Source organism: Leucoraja erinacea, chromosome 37, assembly GCF_028641065.1.
Source record: "Leucoraja erinacea ecotype New England chromosome 37, Leri_hhj_1, whole genome shotgun sequence".
Classification (NCBI taxonomy): Eukaryota; Metazoa; Chordata; class Chondrichthyes; order Rajiformes; family Rajidae; genus Leucoraja; species Leucoraja erinaceus.
The window spans coordinates 10,857,452-10,877,162 of NC_073413.1; the positions used below are offsets into that span (position 1 = coordinate 10,857,452).

At 43.9% G+C, this 19,711-nt stretch overlaps 1 protein-coding gene across 2 annotated transcripts in view; it reads right to left on the reverse strand.

The window, feature by feature from the left end:
- LOC129713960 (MOB kinase activator 2-like) overlaps positions 1-16,230 on the reverse strand; it is a 38,501-nt gene extending 22,271 nt beyond the window's left edge. Inside the window, exon 1 of one of the 2 annotated variants that reach the window (XM_055663380.1) lies at positions 15,966-16,230. In XM_055663380.1, coding sequence (XP_055519355.1) covers positions 15,966-15,982 — 17 coding nt within the window. In that variant the 5' untranslated portion in view covers positions 15,983-16,230. Of the gene's footprint in view, positions 1-891; positions 1,099-15,965 lie in introns of those variants that run through there. The other variant, XM_055663379.1, reaches the window with a different exon arrangement.
- Positions 16,231-19,711: the final 3,481 nt, after the last annotated feature.

Sequence of the window (19,711 nt, forward strand, 5' to 3'; positions counted from 1 at the left end):
CAGCAGTCCTCTGGAATTTGCACCGAATTCTACAAAGTGAAATTGACGACTTTATAAATGAAAAGTGACTCAAAAGCTATGAGAGTTGTATTACATACTCCATTTTCAGTTTTCAGGAGAAAACTGGGAAGAAACACAGCCCAGATAGGGTGTCAAACAGCAATGAATCAAATTGCCAATGGAAGCTCTAAAGATTCAGGTAGATGATCAGAAGTTTAAAAAAAAGTAACGCTTTTACACCCTGAAATTTCCATGAATCCTGGCCGCTGTACAGTAATCTTCCTCCAAGACTTTAAACTTAATTTAGCCGTCATTTCAACTGTTATGCTTCGTAGCTTTGGTGCTGACCATGAACGGGAACCAAGATGATTTCTTCCACTCAAACAAACAAAAACTTTTCCACACAAACTTTTCCTCTACAGCCGAGCTCCCGCAGAGCACAGAACAATGTATTTCATTCACCTGGCTTCACCTTATGGCACTTTCAAGCATGCCGAAACAATGTTCTCATAGTCAACCGTTTAAACGAACGGTTAGCAAACACAACTCAAACCATTTACAATAATATACATTTTCCAACAGGTCATTTTCCTTCACGAATTTATGAGTTTTTTTTAAACCCAGGAATGAACTTTGTCCGTCCCCTTCTTTTTAGTTCTTTTTCCCCCCCAGAGACCATGAAAATAACTGATAACTGAAGATGAAAAGAAAGAATTTATACTTCAAACGAAGGGATTTAATTTGAGACATAGCTATTCAGGGGATAATTTGGATCCTCAAGTCTGCTGCCCAATTCAAAGTTATAAACACAATGCTCTTTCGGCTTTCATCCGTTTCCAATTCAGCTGAATGTTTCCAGGAATAATCCCTTCGTTCTGTTAATTGCCTTACCTTTTCTTGTGTCTCAGTGCCTTCCCTACTGCCTGTAGGACCATCCTGCACTGCTCCAGGGCCCCCTCGTTAATTCACTCAATGGACAGACTGCAGGAAACTGGCACAAGCAACAGCAAGGCCCACCACCCTGCACAATAGCCGGTGCAAAGTGCTCCCCTATCCAACACAGCCAGCTAAAGCCACTCTGCAAACTAGTTTGACTGCATTTGATGTGCTCATAGGACTGGCTCCCCGGGAACACGCCAAAGAGAACCAATAGCAGCGGAGACTGTTGCTGCTGCCACGACAACACAAAGACCTCAGGGAGCGTCTGTAAAGTAGCTAACCCCAAACACAAAAGGAGTCACCCTAACCTCCCCAGGGACAGATGCAAAGAAAATGAACGAGTACGCTGCAATTAATCGTGTCGCTGAGGCACTTACTATTGTTGCCACCTGGTATTTAACATCTAGGTATCAAACATGAAACAAATATACTAAATGACAAAACCTAATAAATGTTACTATTATACTATACACCTGGTCAACTTGCTTGCATCATGTAATGAGGACTCCTTTCTCCCACCAGCTCTTGATTAGCAAGGGTGTCAAAAGTTATGGAGAGAAGGGCGAGGGGAGAGAGAATGGAGTTTAGAGAGAAAAATAGCTCAGCCATGATCAAATGATGGGCCAAATGGCCTGAATCTGCTCCTAAATCTTATGATCCATGATTGCACTTGCCCTTTTCATCTTAAATTAATCCTTATATATTGGGGCAAAGTCTACAATTACTACAACACACTGAAATGTAGACGTTTAACCACTCACATGCCATTAAACGTTACTGCCACTTTAGCAATGAGGCAGAACCATAATTTTCCCAAAATTTCCAAGGAACATTTCAGAGTATAAATATTGATCTACTCAATCAACCAGAACTTTTCGCTATACACTGCATGATTTATTCTCTGAAGGTGGACAACCAAGTGCCAGATGTTATGATTAAGTTAGGCAAGAGAAGAATATTATGCAGGACGGAAAAAGAAGATGCTGGCCCAATGCTTTCATGGCGACTTGATGAATTATTTCATGCAAGAGCTAAACCAGTTTTGGCCCTAGTGTGTCAGGACGTGGGATAACTCAGAACTAGTGTGAACAGGTGATCGATGTGGACTAGATTAGCAGGAGGGCCTGTTTCCATGCTATATCTTTCAACCAGCCAATATTAAGATGAAGTGAAATTTCTTCGATCAGGACGGTAAATCTCTGACACCTATAGCTCCCTTCGATGGTGGGGAGGTCAGGAGCCGTGATGGGTCGGGCGGTGTTCACCACTGTTTATAATCCCCTTTGTACCTGGGCGTTCGAGTTGCCGAACCAAGTCCTGATGCAACGAGTCAATATGCTCTTTCCATTACACCTGCAGAAGTTCAAGACATTATTTGTTGAAAGACCGCATCTCCTCAATCTTCTGAGGAAGTAAAGGCATTGATGCGTTTTATTTAAGATTGCATCAATGTGCTGTGTCAGGACAGATCTTCATAGATATGCATGCCAAGGATCCTGGCTGTTGACACTCTCCACCATCGACCCATGCTGAAGACGGGCTCATGGATCCTCGAACATACTCTTCTACAATCGACAATCGGTTTCTTGGTTTTACTGACGTTGGGAACGAGGGTGTTGTTCTGGCACCATGCAATCAGACAACCAATCTCCCTCTTACACTTTCTCATCATTATCCATAATTCATCAAATGACAGTAGTGTCGTAAGTGAGTTTAAAGATTGAGTTGGAACTCTGGTTACACAGTCATGGGTATAGAATAAATAGAGATTTGCTATTCAACATGTTTAAAACAAAATCTGCTCTAAAGGCAATGTACTATTAGTATTGATTTATAATTCGTGCATTCCAAGATATAATGAAAACTTTGTTTGTGTGCTATCCAGTCAAGTCAAGTCAAGTCAAGTTTATTCGTCGCATACACATACGAGATGTGCAGTGAAATGAAAAGTGGCAATGCTTGCGGATTGTGCAAAAAAAACTACAAACAGTCAAATCATACTATGCATGATGGGGGGGAAGGAAAGAGAGAGGCGGCTGGTTTGTGCAAAGGAACAGTGGTCTTATGCAGAGCTGTGTTGCCAAAACCAAGCTGTTATGCATCCCGGAAGGATGCTTTCTATAGTGCATCTGTAGATGTTAAGAGTCATTGGAGACATGCTGAACTTCCTTAGTCTTTGGAGGAAGTAGAAATGCTTGGTCTGCTTTCTTGGCCATAGCTTCAATGTGGTTGGTTCAGGACAAACTGCTGGTGATATTAATGCCCAGGAACTAGGAGCTTTCATCCACTTTGGCACTATTGATGCCGGCATTCAGGGTGAGGTTGTCATCTTGACACCGATTAGCAAAGCTCTGCACTTTCCGAATAATCAGGAACAAATGAAAAGTATTTCTGCACTATAGCATTTGAGCATTAAGCTTATATTACAGCATTATTCAGAAAGTTGATGCTTATTGTGCCAAATTACATGTGCAACTGTAATTTAGGTAAATAAAATAATGAGTACCTGCTAAACCCATAGTTGTAATCATGGCGCCAAAAGAAGAATAGAGAAAGGGGAAGGGGACTTTGTTTGAAGTACTTATCAACAATTTGGATGCTGGCCGAGGGGGGAGCAGCATGAACTATACAAAGGATGCCAAAACAGGAGGCATGGTTTATTCATTAGAGGATAAAGAGAAGTGGCAGAGGAAATAATAAAAAGGACTGAAATATTGTTGCTGTTGTGATTTGATATCATTAAGTATGAGATCATGTATTTTGCTTCACAAAAGTTATGCATTTAAACCAACGCAGAGTTTTCCCTGCAGAAGTGGTGAGAGATTTGTAGAGACAGATTTACAGGATAGTAAAACCCGCGAACATTACACAAAAAGCTACTGCTTTCATCGTAAGGAATTAGGTCAAGGGTCAAGACGTTGCACATAACATAGGCAATACTGATGATAAGGAGTGCCGCCTCCAAGAACAGGAAATTGAATCATCTTCCCTTGACATTCTTGATGTGGCATGTTCATCATCAAATCCTGATGGATCATCAGCAAACTCATGTAGATATGTCACGAATGCTGCGGTTTCAAGTGTAGGTCAGTGTTGACAAACTAGCCACAGATTACTCAACAATAATGGCCAAAGCCCAAGACCAACTGTGATGAAATACTCCCCACCTGCGCGAACCATAGTTTCAACACAAAATCTGGCTCAAAATAACCTACGTAACAGAAGGTAAATCACAAAATGCTGGAGAAACTCAGCGGGTCAGGCAGCATCTCTGGAGAAAAGGAATAGGTGACGTTTTGGGTCAAGACCCTTCTTCCTAAAGACCCGAAATGTCACCTATTCCTTTACTGTTTCGATGCTGCCTGACATGCTGAGTTACTCCAGCATTTTGTGTCTATTTTCGGTGTAAACCGGCAGCTGCAGTTCCTATCAACTCACTTAACACATCATCAGTAAAGTAATAGAATATATCCTTATGATGCTGTCAAGCATCACTAACGCTACAGTTTTCTGTTTGCTGCTGCCTTGTGTGAGATTTGCCAGGGCAACTCGGCTCCAGATTCATCATGACCTTAGTCTAAAATGGTGAATACCAGAGAGGAGGCAAGACTGTCGACCCTTGGCATCAAAACAACACTCGACTGGGCATGATAGCACAGAGTCCCAGGTAAAACTGAAATTCATGGCCCTTAAGGGATTAAGCGTCAAACCACAGCCAATGGAATATGATTGTGATTTTATGAAGCTCCGTAACGTCAGCTTCAGTATATATCACTGTGTATCCTGCAGCAAATAACTTCCTGCTTGTACCTCCAAAGTTTTTTCCCAAGACACAAGGCAAGGGCAGGGCAGAGTACTCTTTGCCTGACTGAATTAGTGAAACTCCAATGTTACTGGAGAAGACCGATGTCAACCTGTACACCTTTGCTTATCCATCACCTTAAACATTCGCGCTCTCCATCCTCACTACCACTCCTTGTGTTGCTGGAAGCAGGGCAAGCTGCTGTTGTGATAGATTATGTAAGTAGGGTGACTAATGTTGAACTGATGAGGAAGGATCTGCTCACAGGCAAAGTGTGGGATGATTATAATAAACAGATCTTGTTTTTGTATGGCTTAAACACAGTGCAGTCAAAGCAGAGTGTGCCCCCAGCTATACAGGTTTTAAGGAAAGCCGTAACCAAAATAGGATATGGAAAAAACTTGAGTTGAAGAATTCCGATAGGCAAACCTCGTAAAAGTCTACTTGGTTTGGGGATCTTGTAGCAGTTGTGTTGCATGTGGGAAGCCAATACAATTGCTGCAGTTTGAGCCAACATTCACCCAAAAAATATCAGTTTTCAGGTATTTGTGGGCAAAGCAGTTAGCATCCATGTTTGAGAAGGAACTGCAGATGCTGGAAAAATCGAAGGTACACAAAAATCGTGGAGAAACTCAGCGGGTGAGGCAGCATCGAGACCCGAAACGTCACCTACTCCTTCACTCCATTGATGCTGCTTCACCTGCTGAGTTTCTCTAGTATTTTTGTCTACCTAGCATCTATGTTTTGTATTTTCAAAGCAAATATGAGCTTGCTAGTTTGTATATTCTATGGCGCCCCAACAAGGTTTTTCTATTGTGTTCAATTCCGATAGAACATTGAATGCCATGATCTACATTGTATAGTTAAGTTTTGATATCCCTAACAAAATATTTTGCTCAAGGCTTCACACGGATTACAGACTGCAAGAATCAAACCTAGCATTGATTGCACGAACCGCTGGGCACGTCAGGGCTTCACACAAATACGTAATAGACAAAAGAAATAAAACATGTGGTAGCAGCCTTTGAGTCTTTGTCCTTCACACAGTTCAGAAACATTACTTTGGTTGTACAGTAACAGCTTAAAACAATAAGAACTGAATGAAATCACAATCAGGCACCAGCTTTGACAATGTTTAAGAAGGAACTGCAGATGCTGGAGAATCGAAGGTACACAAAAAAGCTGGAGAAACTCAGCGGGTGCAGCAGCATCTATGGAGCGAAGGAAATAGGCAACGTTTCGGGCCGAAACCCTTGGGTTTCGGCCCGAAACGTTGCCTATTTCCTTCGCTCCATAGATGCAGCTGCACCCGCTGAGTTTCTCCAGCTTTTTTGAGTACCAGCTTTGACAAGATCTCCCACAGAGTGTGATCTTCAAAACTAGATGCGGTTAAAATGAATCTAATGTATTTGTTTCCTTAAATCTTATTTCAGATCACCTTTGCTGCATGTAAATCAATATCCTCCCCCTTCAATTATAACAGCATCGGTGGAAACAAATGAACATTTATATTGTGACAGCCTCACCAAACAGTAAACATGTGACTTCTGGGAAAGCAGAGATCTGGCAAGTAGATGCATAAGATTGCGGTGAGGATTAATTAGAACGCAAGCTTCCTGAATTTTAACTCAGGTATGTCACCAGGTGAGTCAACAGATGGCGATCTGATCACCACCATAATTACACTCAATAAAACCGAGCAAAAGATTTTGAGCCAGATTCATAATTTATTTGTGGCTCGTTACATAAATGCGGCTGGCTGCCTATCACGTTGGAGATGGATGCTTTGTTTTAGACATCCAAGATTAAAAAGGGGAAAAAAACAACTGCATTTGAAATGCACCAAAATCCTTTTTCCTAATCCATGTTGAATCCTCCCGAATAGTCATAGAGTGATACAATGTGGAAACAGGCCCTTCGGCCCAGCTTGCCCATACCGGCCAACATGTCCCAGGTACATTAATCCCACCTGCTTGCGCCTGGTCCATATCCCTCCAAACCTATCCTAAACTGCTTTTTAAACGATGGGATGGCCCCAGTCTCAACTACCTCCTCTGGCAGCTCGTTTCATACATCCACTGTGTGAAAAAGTTACCATTCGGATTCTTACTAAATCTTTTCCCCTTCACCTTGAACCTATGTCCTCTGGTCGTCGATTCCCCTACTCTGGGCAAGAGACTCTGTACATCTACCTAATCTATTCCTCTCATGATTTTGTACACCTTTAAGATCTCCCCTCATCCTCCTGTGCTCCAAGGAATAGAGACCCAGCCTACTCAACCTCTCCCTGTAGCTCACACTTTCTAGTGGCAACATCTTTGTAAATCTTCTCTGAACTCTTTCAAGCTTGACAAAATCTTTCCTATAACATGGTGTCCAAAACTGAACACAATATTCTAAATGCAGTCTCATCAACGTCTTATAAAATTGCAACATGACCTCCCAAACCTTTATACTCAATACTCTGACTAATGATGGCCAATGTGCCAAAAGCCCTTTTGACCATCTTATCTACCTGTGACTCGACCTATAAGGAACCATGCACCTGCACTCCTAGGTCCCTCTGCTCCACAACACTCCCCAGAGGCCAACCATTTACTGTGTAGGTCCTTTTTAGACATCCCAAAAGGCAACACCTCAAACTTCTCTGTATTATCGGTATTACTTATAATATGCTCCAACTCGATTCCAAGTATTATAGCATAAATTTTGTAAAACACTTTCACTTAAGGGGTTTGAAAGCAGATATAGACCGCAATATAAACTGTCAATGTTATAATTTACAGCCATGTACAAATGGTGGAGATATTGTGCCGTAATTACATTACTAATGAAGGAAAATCTGACCCAAGGTCTTACAGCAATAAATCACAGTGCTCACCAGACTTGAATCACTAAGTTTTCAGTTAACCTCAATATTTTTTTAGAATATTGAAAAAATAAACCCCAATTTATTTTCATTAGAAGTATTTATTCTGCTAAAACACAACATTATAACCAGTAAAAACGACAAACAAATGATCCAATGACCTTTGTGGAGCAATTCTTGCAGATACCAGAGATCTGAAGTAAAGGAAGGGATTTCCAGAAATTCAGAGGGTGCGGTGCTAACGTGCCTTGTCTTGTTTGAGGAATTGAAAGCCTGCATTCGCTTCCAGCATGTTTGCTGATGAGTTTCCTGATAAATTATTTTGCCACAACAAGCAGACATCACTGGTGACGGGGCACAGAAAAGACAATTAACAAAAAGGTCTTGTCCGACAAAGATTTCAATTTTGTTTGACAGGTCCAGTTCATTTTACGTAAGATCACAAGAAACAGAAGCATATTGATCCTTTTTATTGATTAAGAGCATGGCTGATCTTCTACCTACGCTCTATTTTCAGCACTATCCCCAGATCACTTGATATCCAGAAATCTATCCATCTACGTTTTGAATAGACTTAAGGAACCAGCCTCCATTGCACTTCGGACAGACATGGAATTTAAACTGGAGGTGGTGAAGAGTCCACCATCACACTCCAAACTCTGAACAATAACATCCTATTGCACTTTATCTGTTTATTTATTGTGTGTATATATATGGTCTATGGTATAGAGACACGCTGAACTTTTATCTCCTGTTCTATATTAGGTTTACATATTCTGTTGTGCTGCAAAAGGCAAGAATTTCATTGTCCTATATGGGACACATGACAATAAAACTCCCTTGACTCTTGACTTGGACTTAAGCAAAAAAGGATTCTTGGGGAAAAAAGAGCTACCTTAAATTTAGCTGTGTCTGGTTGGGTAACTATGGTAGGGTGAAGTCAATTCCATGCTTTAATTATGTAGGGGAACTCCATGGAGCAGCTAGCAACTCTGGATAGAAGAAATTGGGTGACGTTTTGGGTAGAGACCCTTCTTTAGATGCCCTCTGGTTTTAGTTTAATTTAAAGATACAGCGTGGAAACAGGTCCTTCAGCCCACCGAGTCCATGCCGACCACCGATCACCCGTACACTAGTTCTACCCCACACATTAGCGACGTAAGTCAAGAGTGTTTTATTCTCTCACATCCCAGTTAAAACAATGAAATCCTCACTTGCAGCAGCTCAACAGAATATGTAAACATAGTACTCGGTAAACAATGTTATAAACGAGAAAACAAAACGGTGCATATTTATATGTGTGTGTGTGTGTGTGTGTGTGTGTGTGTGTGTGTGTGTGTGTGTGTGTGTGTGTGTGTGATATATATATATACACACACACACACACACACAATTTCCCTCCTGGGATTAATAAAGTTCTATTGTATAGTATCGTGTGTGTAGGAAGGAACTCAGATGCTGGTTTAAACTGAAGATAGACACAAAAAGCTGGAGTAACTGAACAGGTCAGACAGAATCTCTGGACAAATAGAAAATATTATATTTTGGGTTTGGTCTGAAAAATGTTCTTTGGAATGTGGAAGGAAACTATAGCAGTCAGAGAAAAACCCTTGCGATCAAAGGGAAAAGGAGCAAACTCCATACAGACAGCTCCCATATTCAGGATCAATTTTGGGTCTCTGGCACTTTTAGGCGGCAACATTAACAGATGATTGGAGTGGGGGTAGAGAGAGGAAGCATGGGTTACTTAAAATTAAATAAATCAATGTTCATACCGCTGGATTGTAGGCTGCCCAAGCGAAATAGGAGGTGCTGTTCCTATGTACTATAAAGCTCTAGGTGCAAATACTCCTCACAAATGATCCACCCAGGTGCATTGTGAACTGAATCCATGATCCACTCCATTCATTAGGCAGCGCAACGCCTGATCGCATAATGTTGAGCCTGTGTTCTACTTTCATACAATAAAATTACGCTGTGCAATGAACACAATCAGAAACATGGATATAATCTTCTTGTTCGATGCCATCCGTTGATGAAGTAGGCAGATTACAACAAAAGCAAAAAACAATTTCACCATAATGATACAGTTCAGCTGCATGAATAATAATTTATAATCAAGGAAACAAAGAAGGATTAATATGTCCTTTAATGTCCTCGCGACTAAAGACACCAGCTGTAGCTTTGTGATACTGGGTTTTATTTTCCACTGTGAAGTTAAGGTTCCTGTCAAATTGAAAGGATTTCTGTAGCACTCACAGATCAATCTTTTAAAAAACATTTTATCCACTGCTCCCATTGTTTGAGACAGATGGAGCTTCGGTTTGACTAAGATCTGAGCAACAAGGGCATAGTGTGACACATAGTTAAATGAACAGTAATACTAGACAGTTATCCAACTATCAGCTTTATTTTTAAAAGGAAGCCCAGCAGAAGTTTGTAATGCCCCAGAAAAAAACAAGGTCATTGCTACCAAACAATAAAGTCATATTTCTTTGCATTTCAGCCAGCTTCCATCAGCACATCACTCTCTTTTGCTGATGAAGAGCACCAGTTGCAAGACTACAACCATGACTGTTCACAAACAAATCACAGGGTGCACAGAGATGGAAACAGTCTTTCAAAAGGTGTCCATAGGGAGGGGTAAGTAAACAGGGTGGAGGCAAGGAAATCTGCAGAAAAAAAATATTGTGCTGTAAACTAAAAAAGAAAATGATCTAATTGAAGCAAACTGCACTGCAACAAGCCCGAGCAAGCCCTGCAATAGTAAAAAAAAATTCCAAGTCATTAACCCTGTGAATGCCATGTAAGCAAATGCAAATGTTTTCAAGAAATTTTGAAAAATCATATAAAGTATTTTTCTGGAGTAACTCAGCGGGAGTTACCCGACCCTTCTTCAGACCGCCCCAAAACATCATCCATTCCTTCTCTCCAGAGATGCTGCCTTTCCCACTGAGTTACTCCGGCTTTTTGTGTCTATCTTCGGAGTAAACCAGCATCTGCAGTTCCTTCCTACACAAAGTATTTTTCTATCTTCACCTAATACATCAGATGATGGGGAAAAAGGATCTGCTTTATGCAGAGAGACAGATCCCAAAAACTAAAGTGTTAAAATTACAACAACATTTCATAGATTTTTTTGCTGGACTCATCACTAAGCAAAAACTGGGAACCATTAATCAAATATTTCCTCAAACAATTTAGTGTGGAATGCAAAAATATGATAATTTTGGTGAAATAGTTTCTCAGGAGAGGGACTGGGAAACAATAGACAATATGTCCATTCGGCCCTTCAAGCCAGCACTGCCATTCAATGTGATCATGGCTGATCATCCACAATCAATACCCCGTTCCTGCCAATTGACTGGCCATTTTTTACAAGCCAGTGGAGGCTTTGTATTCCAATGGAAACTACAAACTCATCTGTTGCTGGGTCTACAGAGAAGCTACGGTGATACAGATGAAAGATTAAACCTGGCACCTTCATGTGTGTGTGTGGCGTAGAACCACCCTGGGCAGCATGCTTAACTGAAAGAGCCCAGCTTTTTAAAAAGACGTTTGCTTTCAGGACTTCACAAATGATTTACCACTTTACAAACACATAGATCACTCGTCTTTCTGACAATGTTGTTAAAAGATGCAAATCAACCATCCAGGTTAATTTATCCTCCGACTACGCCCAAGGATGCAAGAAGGTAGGGAAAACCAGCTGAGTGCCTTTTCATAATCATAATTATAATAATCATACATTATTAGCCAACTATGTTTTGCAACATACAAGGACATTCATTTGCCATAGTCATACCAATAAAAAGCAACAGAACACGCAAACACATTTTAACATGAACATCCACCACAGTGACTCTTCCACATTCCTCACTGTGATTGAAGGGGAAATAAAGTTCAATCTCTCCCTTCTCTGCCCTCCAGTGGTCGGGGGGCCTCTAACCTTCTGTTGACGGGACGATCTTACTCCCGTAGCCAGCAGCAGGCCTCCTTGTCGGGGCGATTAGCTCCGGCATCGGGGGGGATTCTCCGCTCCCCCGCGCCGGGCGATCTGCTTTTGGTGCTTCCCGACGTCGGTCCCAACAAGAGACAGCGAGCTCCTTGATGTTAAAGTCCGTTGGAGCATCGATCCCAGGAAAGGAATCGGCTCCGATGGTAATTCAACACCCCGCGGTGGGGCTCAATGAGTTCCTAGGAAGGCCTCCAGCTGCACGATGTTAGGCCACAGAGTGACTGGAGATACTATCCGGAAAACAATCGCATCTCCGGCAAGGTAAGAGATTGAAAAAAAGTTCCCCCTGAACCCCCCCCCACCGCCACAAAAAAAAAAACACAGAGAACATTAACACATAGGTTTTAAACAAACTAAAAAAGCAAAAATAAAAGATGAAAAGGACAAACAGACTGTAGGCGAGGTTGCCATCGAAGCGCCACCTGGTGTTCAACTCATTTCAGTGTAACTGGAAGGCAACCTACAGGTTCTGGTATACCCTTACATCCGCTGTCCTTATTCTTCCAGATTACAGCTGCCGATTTGGGAGTATTGCCAAAAAAGCTCTGCCGAGGCATTGTAGTGCACCTTTCAGATGGCACTCATGGCAACAATGAGGGGCAGTGTAATTTTTTTTTAAACCGGTGTATCAAATCAATGGCTTTAATGACAAATACGGCAGCCAATTCATACGTTCCATGTCCCAAACACTGCAGAGATAAAAGACTAGTTGATCTACTTTTGGTAGCGTTGAAGTCGTGCCAGCTTTTACCCACTACTTCAGAGCAATTCCTGCATGCTGTAATGCTGTAGAACCTTTTACTTTTGAACACGAGGGTCAGTAAAAGCTCAGGAAAAGCACTTTCACTGCTGCTATGGAAACAAATGAGGCCTCAGTTTAACATTATCCACAAGCTGACCCTTACAACAATGGAGTACTCCTGTTTGAACACAGGGCCCTGAACTGGGTCTCTGATCAAGAGAGAATGGTAACTCAGGGTTAAATACACACTCGGCAACTTTATTTGGTTATCAACAAGTTTTGCATTTTGGTTTGGAGGCTTAGTGACTAAAATGTTCAATATAGGTCACACCAGGGACATATAAATAAACAAATTAGTCTGGACAATGGGAGAAACAGAAAACTTGGCTGCTCTTTGGGTTTTGTGTTTATTTCAATAAATCTATTGGTAGTGTGTAGGAAGGAACTGTAGATGTTCAAGAAGGAACTGCAGATGCTGGAAAAGCGAAGGCAGACAAAAGGCTGCCCCGAAACGTCACCCATTCTTTCACTCCAGAGATGCTGCCTGTCCCGTTGACTTCCTCCAGCATTTTCTGTCTATCTTCGGTTTAAACCAGCATCTGCGGTATCTTCCTACACATGACTCTTTACTCTTTTGCATGCCTTGTTTCTAATCCCTCTATACTGATTTGAAGAACTGCAAGGAAGGAACTGGAGTATGTTCAATTAAATGACCAATTGGTAATAAAATACTTCCAATAGGTCTGAAGTAGGGTCTCGACCCGAAGCGTCACCTATTCCTTTTCTCCAGAGATGCTTTCTGACCCGCTGAGTTACTCCAGCATTTTGTGTCTATCTTCGGTTTAAACCAGCATCTACAGTTCCTTGGTAGACAAAATTGCTGGAGAAACTCAGCGGGTGCGGCAGCATCTATGGAGCGAAGGAAATAGGCAACGTTATCACCATTCCTTTTTGGTCAACGGGTCTCAATCTTGGAATCCCCCAGTCAATAGCACTGTGAGAACACGTCCAAAAGGCAGCTCATCATCACTGTCTCAAGAACAATGATGGATGGGCAATAAATTTGATCTTGCAAGCAACATCCACATCCCAAATTTTTTTAATTAAAAAAAAAATTACTTTGTGCACCCATGTAAGAAAAGAAATCATTCAGAATTTGGCACCCCTCTCCCCCACAAAACTATGTGTGCGTTGGTACACAGAAAAGGTAGAATTAGGGTTCACTTTGATCATTCTGCATTGTTCAGTAGTCTGCCAACATCCACTGCCTGGTGTGGGTAAGGTACTGAATGACTACACCTTGCAGCAAGGATATAGAGGGTAAGCAAACTGTACTTTGACATCCCAGGTATGGCTCATTATAGCACGACTGATATACTCCTAAATCAGTAAAACCATCCAGTTATCCATTCCAATTCCAACAACATTCTCTGAAGCTCTGAGTTTTTGCTCTGGCTGGTGCGATTAATGCAGATGGTAAATACAAACAGGGCCTGCTCTGACAAACAAGATGCTTGCGTACATCCTTTTCTCTTTCTCGCATTCTTGCAGTTGCAAACTTGCAAAGTGCTTATTTATGCAGACACGAACCACCTGCCGATAAAAGTTAAGCAACATGCAAAACCGCAAAGGGATTGCAGTTAGGCAAGTTCTTCATGATGCTAAACTTCTGAAATATCAGAATTGGAGCACGGGGCACCTTCAGATGCCTAGAGATAAGTCTGAATCTACCTGCACATGAAGGGATATTCTAAGTGAAGATAACATCCTCAAGACCAGTCCACAGATTTAAGGAAAAAAAATGTAGCCTACGTTGGTAAGTACTACACATTCACCTTTTATAAATGTATTCAAATATTGAAGCCATTATTTCAGGCAAGCTGATGCGATTTAGTTTCCTTGACTGCATTCTGAAATTAATCTTGCACTCACACTGAACATACAGACATGCTGAATTTGTGACATTTTAGGCCTGACCTACTTTAGCTGCTATTTCCTAGCAGCAATTATTCTAATTTGGACCAGTGCAATATGACCAAACTCAATGTTGATTTCCCCTCCGTTGAAATCAAGATAGATTTGGCTTCCCACGGGCTTGCTCTCAATGCAATATCATTTAATCAACGTGGCTGTTTGCAAAATAAACCAGGCAACAAGAACAGCCTGAAGAGAGCTGCCTGGTGGAATGGCACCACTAATCCAGCTCCATAAATCCAATATCCTGAGCCCAGATAATGGCATTGGGTTTTAGCAATCTAATGGTATTAAACATACAGAAACAATTTTAACATATTTCCCTCCCCTGTCCCTGAGAACAGAAATGCCTGTCTTTGAAATAAGTGGGGACAATTCTCTGTTCCCTGCTGAATTTAATTTCCAGATGCAGACTGTTTGTTTCAACCTTCCACCATTGTTGGATGAGTCTTAATTTTGTTCTTAAAATTAAAGGCCAAGTGTAGAACCATAATGTAAAATGGGGACAAAATAAACTCTGCCATTCTGCTGGTCATAGGATAGAGGACAAGGTGCAAGTGATACTTCCATTGACAATGCTGAGGTCATGTTGATTTAATACCTTAATAGCCAGCAGCAGTTTGGTTCAAACCATATATTAAGAACTGGAACACTGGAGTTCTACAGTTACATCTACATGTTGGCCTTTATAACAAGAGGAATCGAATATAGGAGCAAAGAGGTCCTCTGCATTTGTACAGAGCCCTAGTGAGACCACACCTGGAGTATTGTGTGCAGTTTTGGTCCCCTAATTTGAAGAAGGACATTCTTGCTATTGGGGGAGTGCAGCGTAGGTTTACAAGGTTAACTCCCAGGATGGCAGGACTGTCATATGCTGAGAGAATGGAGCAGCTGGGCTTGTACACTCTGGAGTTTAGAAGGATGAGAGGTGATCTCATTGAAACATATAAGATTGTTAAGGGTTTGGACACGCTGGAGGCAGGAAACATGTTCCCGATGTTGGGGGAGTCCAGAACCAGGGGCCACAGTTTAAGAATAAGGGGCAAGCCATTTAGAACGGAGACGAGGAAACACTTTTCCTCACAGAAAGTGGTGAGTCTGTGGAATTCTCTGCAGCAGAGGGCGGTGGAGGCAGGTTCTATCTAGGATGCTTTCAAGAGAGAGCTAGATAGGGCTCTTAAAAATAGCGGAGTCAGGGGATATGGGGAGAAGGCAGGAACGGGGTACTGATTGTGGATGATCAGCCATGATCACATTGAATGGCAGAGTAGACCTGATTCTCCTCCTATCACCTGTTGACTGGGGCTGAGGGGAGATTCCAGCCCCTGCCCATGTGGAGGCGGCCAGCGCGCATGCGTGTCCGGGGGGGAGCGAGGGACCGGCCCGCTAACGGTCGCCGCCCGGCCTGCGCGGTGCACTCTGGTCCTTGTAGTCCCGCTGCCGCCGCCTCCCGTCCGCAGGGGGGCGATAGGGACTACAACTCCCGGCGCCCACCGCGCCATGGCCAGCATGCGCACAGACATTATATATATATATAAATAACTACATATATATACACCCATATACACTCCCCCCCCCCTCACAAAATGTAAAGAATGAGGCGACGATGCTTCAGACTCACCCCATTAACCAATCCATAGGCTCTGCACCCTCTTCGCGGACTCCAACGCGCTTCGGCGGGAATAAACCTCGGTGCGGTAAGCGGACGCCGGGGTTTAATCGCGGCCCTGTCGGCTGGCGGGTGGTGGGAGCGCCAGGGTTGTCACCGTCGCGGTGGCGGTGACGGTGGATGGAGAATCCCGCCCGAGCCGCGTCTGTCAGCGGCGGCGCCGAGTCTTCACTCCCCCTCCCCCTCTCCCGGCCGCTCGCCGGAAGTAAACACTGCCGCGTGACGTCACCGCGCCGCCATATCTATCGGTGCTGGCCGGCCCTTACGTCACCGCGTCGTGACGTCACCGCGCCGCCATTTCTGTCGACGCTGGCCGGCCCTTACGTCACCGCGTCGTGACGTCAGCCGCCGACCGGCCGGTCCTGACGCTGTACCCACACTGCTGCCCCCCCCGCCCGCCCCCGGCACGTGACATGGGTAACTCCTCTGCCCTCACCCCCCCCCCGGCACGTGACATGGGTAACTCCTGTGCCCTCACCCCCCCCCGGCACGTGACATGGGTTGGAGGTGGCGAAACTGACGGAGGCACACGTGACCCCACTACTCGCCACATCTTCCCATCCCCCCCCATATCTGCCTTCCGCAAAGACCGCTCCCTCCATAACTCCCTTGTCAATTCTTCCCTTCCGTCTCGGTCCACCCCCTCCCCGGGCACTTTCCCTTGCGGCCGCAGCAGATGCAACACTTGTCCCTTTACCTCCCCCCTCGACTCCGTTCAAGGACCCAAGCAATCGTTCCAGGTGCGACAGAGGTTTACCTGCATCTCTTCCAACCTCATCTACTGCATCCGCTGCTCTAGATGCCAGCAGATCTATATCGGTGAGACCAAGCGGAGGTTGGGCGATCGTTTCGCCGAACACCTCCGCTCGGTCCGCAATAACCAAGCTGACCTCCCGGTGGCTCAGCACTTCAACTCCCCCTCCCACTCCGTCTCCGACCTCTCTGTCCTGGGTCTCCTCCATGGCCACAGCGAGCAACACTGGAAATTGGAGGAACAGCACCTCATATTCCGTTTGGGGAGTCTGCACCCCGGGGGCATGAACATCGAATTCTCCCAATTTTGTTAGTCCTTGCTGTCTGCTCCCCTTCCTCAGCTCCCCTGCTGTCTCCTCCCATCCCCCAGCCTTCTGGCTACTCCTTTTCCCTTTCTTGTCCCCACCCACCCCCGCCCCAGATCAGTCTGAAGAAGGGTTTCGGCCCGAAACGTTGCCTATTTCCTTCGCTCCATAGATGCTGCTGCACCCGCTGAGTTTCTCCAGCTCTTTTGTGTAACCTTCGATTCTCCAGCATCTGCAGTTCCCTCTTAAACACTGGGTATACACTGCTGCCCCCCCCCCCCTCCCCCGCCCCCGGCACGTGACATGGGTAACTCCTGTGCTCTCACCCCCCCCCCCCCCCGGCACGTGACCAGGGTCACAGGAGCTGTACTGATACTCGCGCATATAATTATGTAAATAATTACATGAATCGCCCCTGTGTTTGATCCCACCACGAGTGTGTCTCGAGCCGCCGTCTTTTCTCCGTCTATTATGTGCTAGTTTTACCTTTTTCCGTAAGGTGACACATGACAAAACATGGTGTCCGCAGTGAAAGCTACATATGTGGATCGAATGGACGCTCTGGCGATTAGCGAAACGCTTTGAAAGGGCTTTCAGGAATCAGTTTTTCAACGCTCGTCGACCACACTCGCCGACTGATTTCGTCGGAGGTGCATGCATGAGATGGACTGTATGCAGCTCTGCGCACACAATTTTTTGTGTTTTGTGTGGACATCTACACCTCCCGCTGCCTTAGCAGGGCAAAGAAGATCATCAAAGACAGCTCCCATCCTGCGTTTGGACTGTTCGACCTGCTGCCCTCTGGAAGGCGCTATAGGTGCATCAAATCCAGGACAAACAGACTCAGGAATAGTTGCTTTCCGAGAATTATATCTACTATAAATTCAAATTCACACATGCACTGACTACACCGCCCAACACGGACTTCCATCTGTATATATGTATATATGTATGTAGCGCCGCAGAATTTGTGCACCTATTCCCCCCCCACCCCCAATCTCCCTTCTGTTTTTTGTTTTTTCTGTTTCTTGTTTTATGTGCTAAATTGTATGTATGCACTGAGTACGAGCAGCTTTCAGTTTCACTGTACATGTATAGTGACAATAAATGGCATATCATATCATATCACAAGGCTGAGATGCAGTGTGTAAATCAGTGCTGTGGTGGTCGAGGGTTGTAACGGCGGGTGGTGGGAGACTGCTCGTAGATCGCGCACGTCATGTGGGTCCAGGCAGTAGCGGACTGGGTCTAAAAATATTGGTTGCCAGGAGACAAAGGGGGCCCACCCACAACTACAATGCTATCATTTAACAGGGGCCCACTTGCCATCACTTGCTATCACTTCATCAGGGGCCCACTTGCCATCGGACAAGCTGACACCCTGGCCAGTCCGCCACTGGGTCCAGGGACAGACTCGAAGATTACTTACGGCATGTGGGTAGCCTCAGAATGAAAGGATGTTCCTTTAGGAAGGAGATGAGGAGGAATTTCTTTAGTCAGAGGGTGGTGAATCTGTGGAATCCATTGCCACAGAAGGCTGTGGAGGCCAAGTCAGTGGATATTTTTAAAGCAGAGATAGATGGATTTTTGATTAGTACGGGTGTCAGGGGTTATGGGGAGAAGGCAGGAGAATGGGGTTAGGAGGGAGAGATAGATCAGCCAATTAAATACCAGAGCAAAAGGCAAAATCAATAAACTAACTAACAAAACTAACTTTATTCGTAGAAGCACAGATCTTATAGAGGTGTATAATAATCATGAAGAAAATACTGTAGATACGGTAAATGCACTGTTTTTTTCCCAGGTTAACGAAATCAAGAACCAGGGGACATAAGTTTAAGATGAGAGGGTCAAGTTTTGATAGAAACCAGAGGGACAACTTTTTCCCTGTGGGTGGTGGGTATATGGAATGAGCTGCCAGAGGAAGTCGTTGAGGAATATACAACAGTATTGGCCCATATCCTTCAGAGTCACCAGTGTGATCCGTGACAAGTAAAAATAAAACTCTATTTATATATTCATTGGATAATCAAAAGCTCTTCACAAAATGGCTGGAATGCCTTAGCTTCTCAAAATGACATTCTGTCGACAGACAAAATGTGCAGGAAAGAACTGCAGATGCTGGTTTACACCGAGGATAGACACAAAATGCTGGAGTAACTCAGTGGGTCAGGCAGCATCTCTGAAGAAAAGGAAGCGACAATAGGCAATAGGTGCAGGAGTAGGCCATTACTGTTGTGTGGTGTCTTTTTAAAATTGCTGTTTTTTCTTATTTTTCCTCCCACAAATGTGTAATATGTGGATATGTGATTGTGTTCCATTCTGTTTTGTAGTTTTTTGCACAAATCTGCAAGCATTGCCACTTTTCATTTCACTGCACATCTCGTATGTGTTTGTGACGAATAAACTTGACTTGACTTGACCTTCGGCCCTTCAATGTGATCATGGCTGATCATCTCCAATCAGCCTCCACAGCCTTCTGTGGCAATGGATTCCACAGATTCTCCCCATATCCCCTGACTCCGCTATCTTTAAGAGCCCTATCTAGCTCTCTCTTGAAGGTATCCAGAGAACCAGCCTCCACCACTGCAGCAGGTGAGAATATCACTGTTCCATTGCAAACTAGACACTTGAGATCCC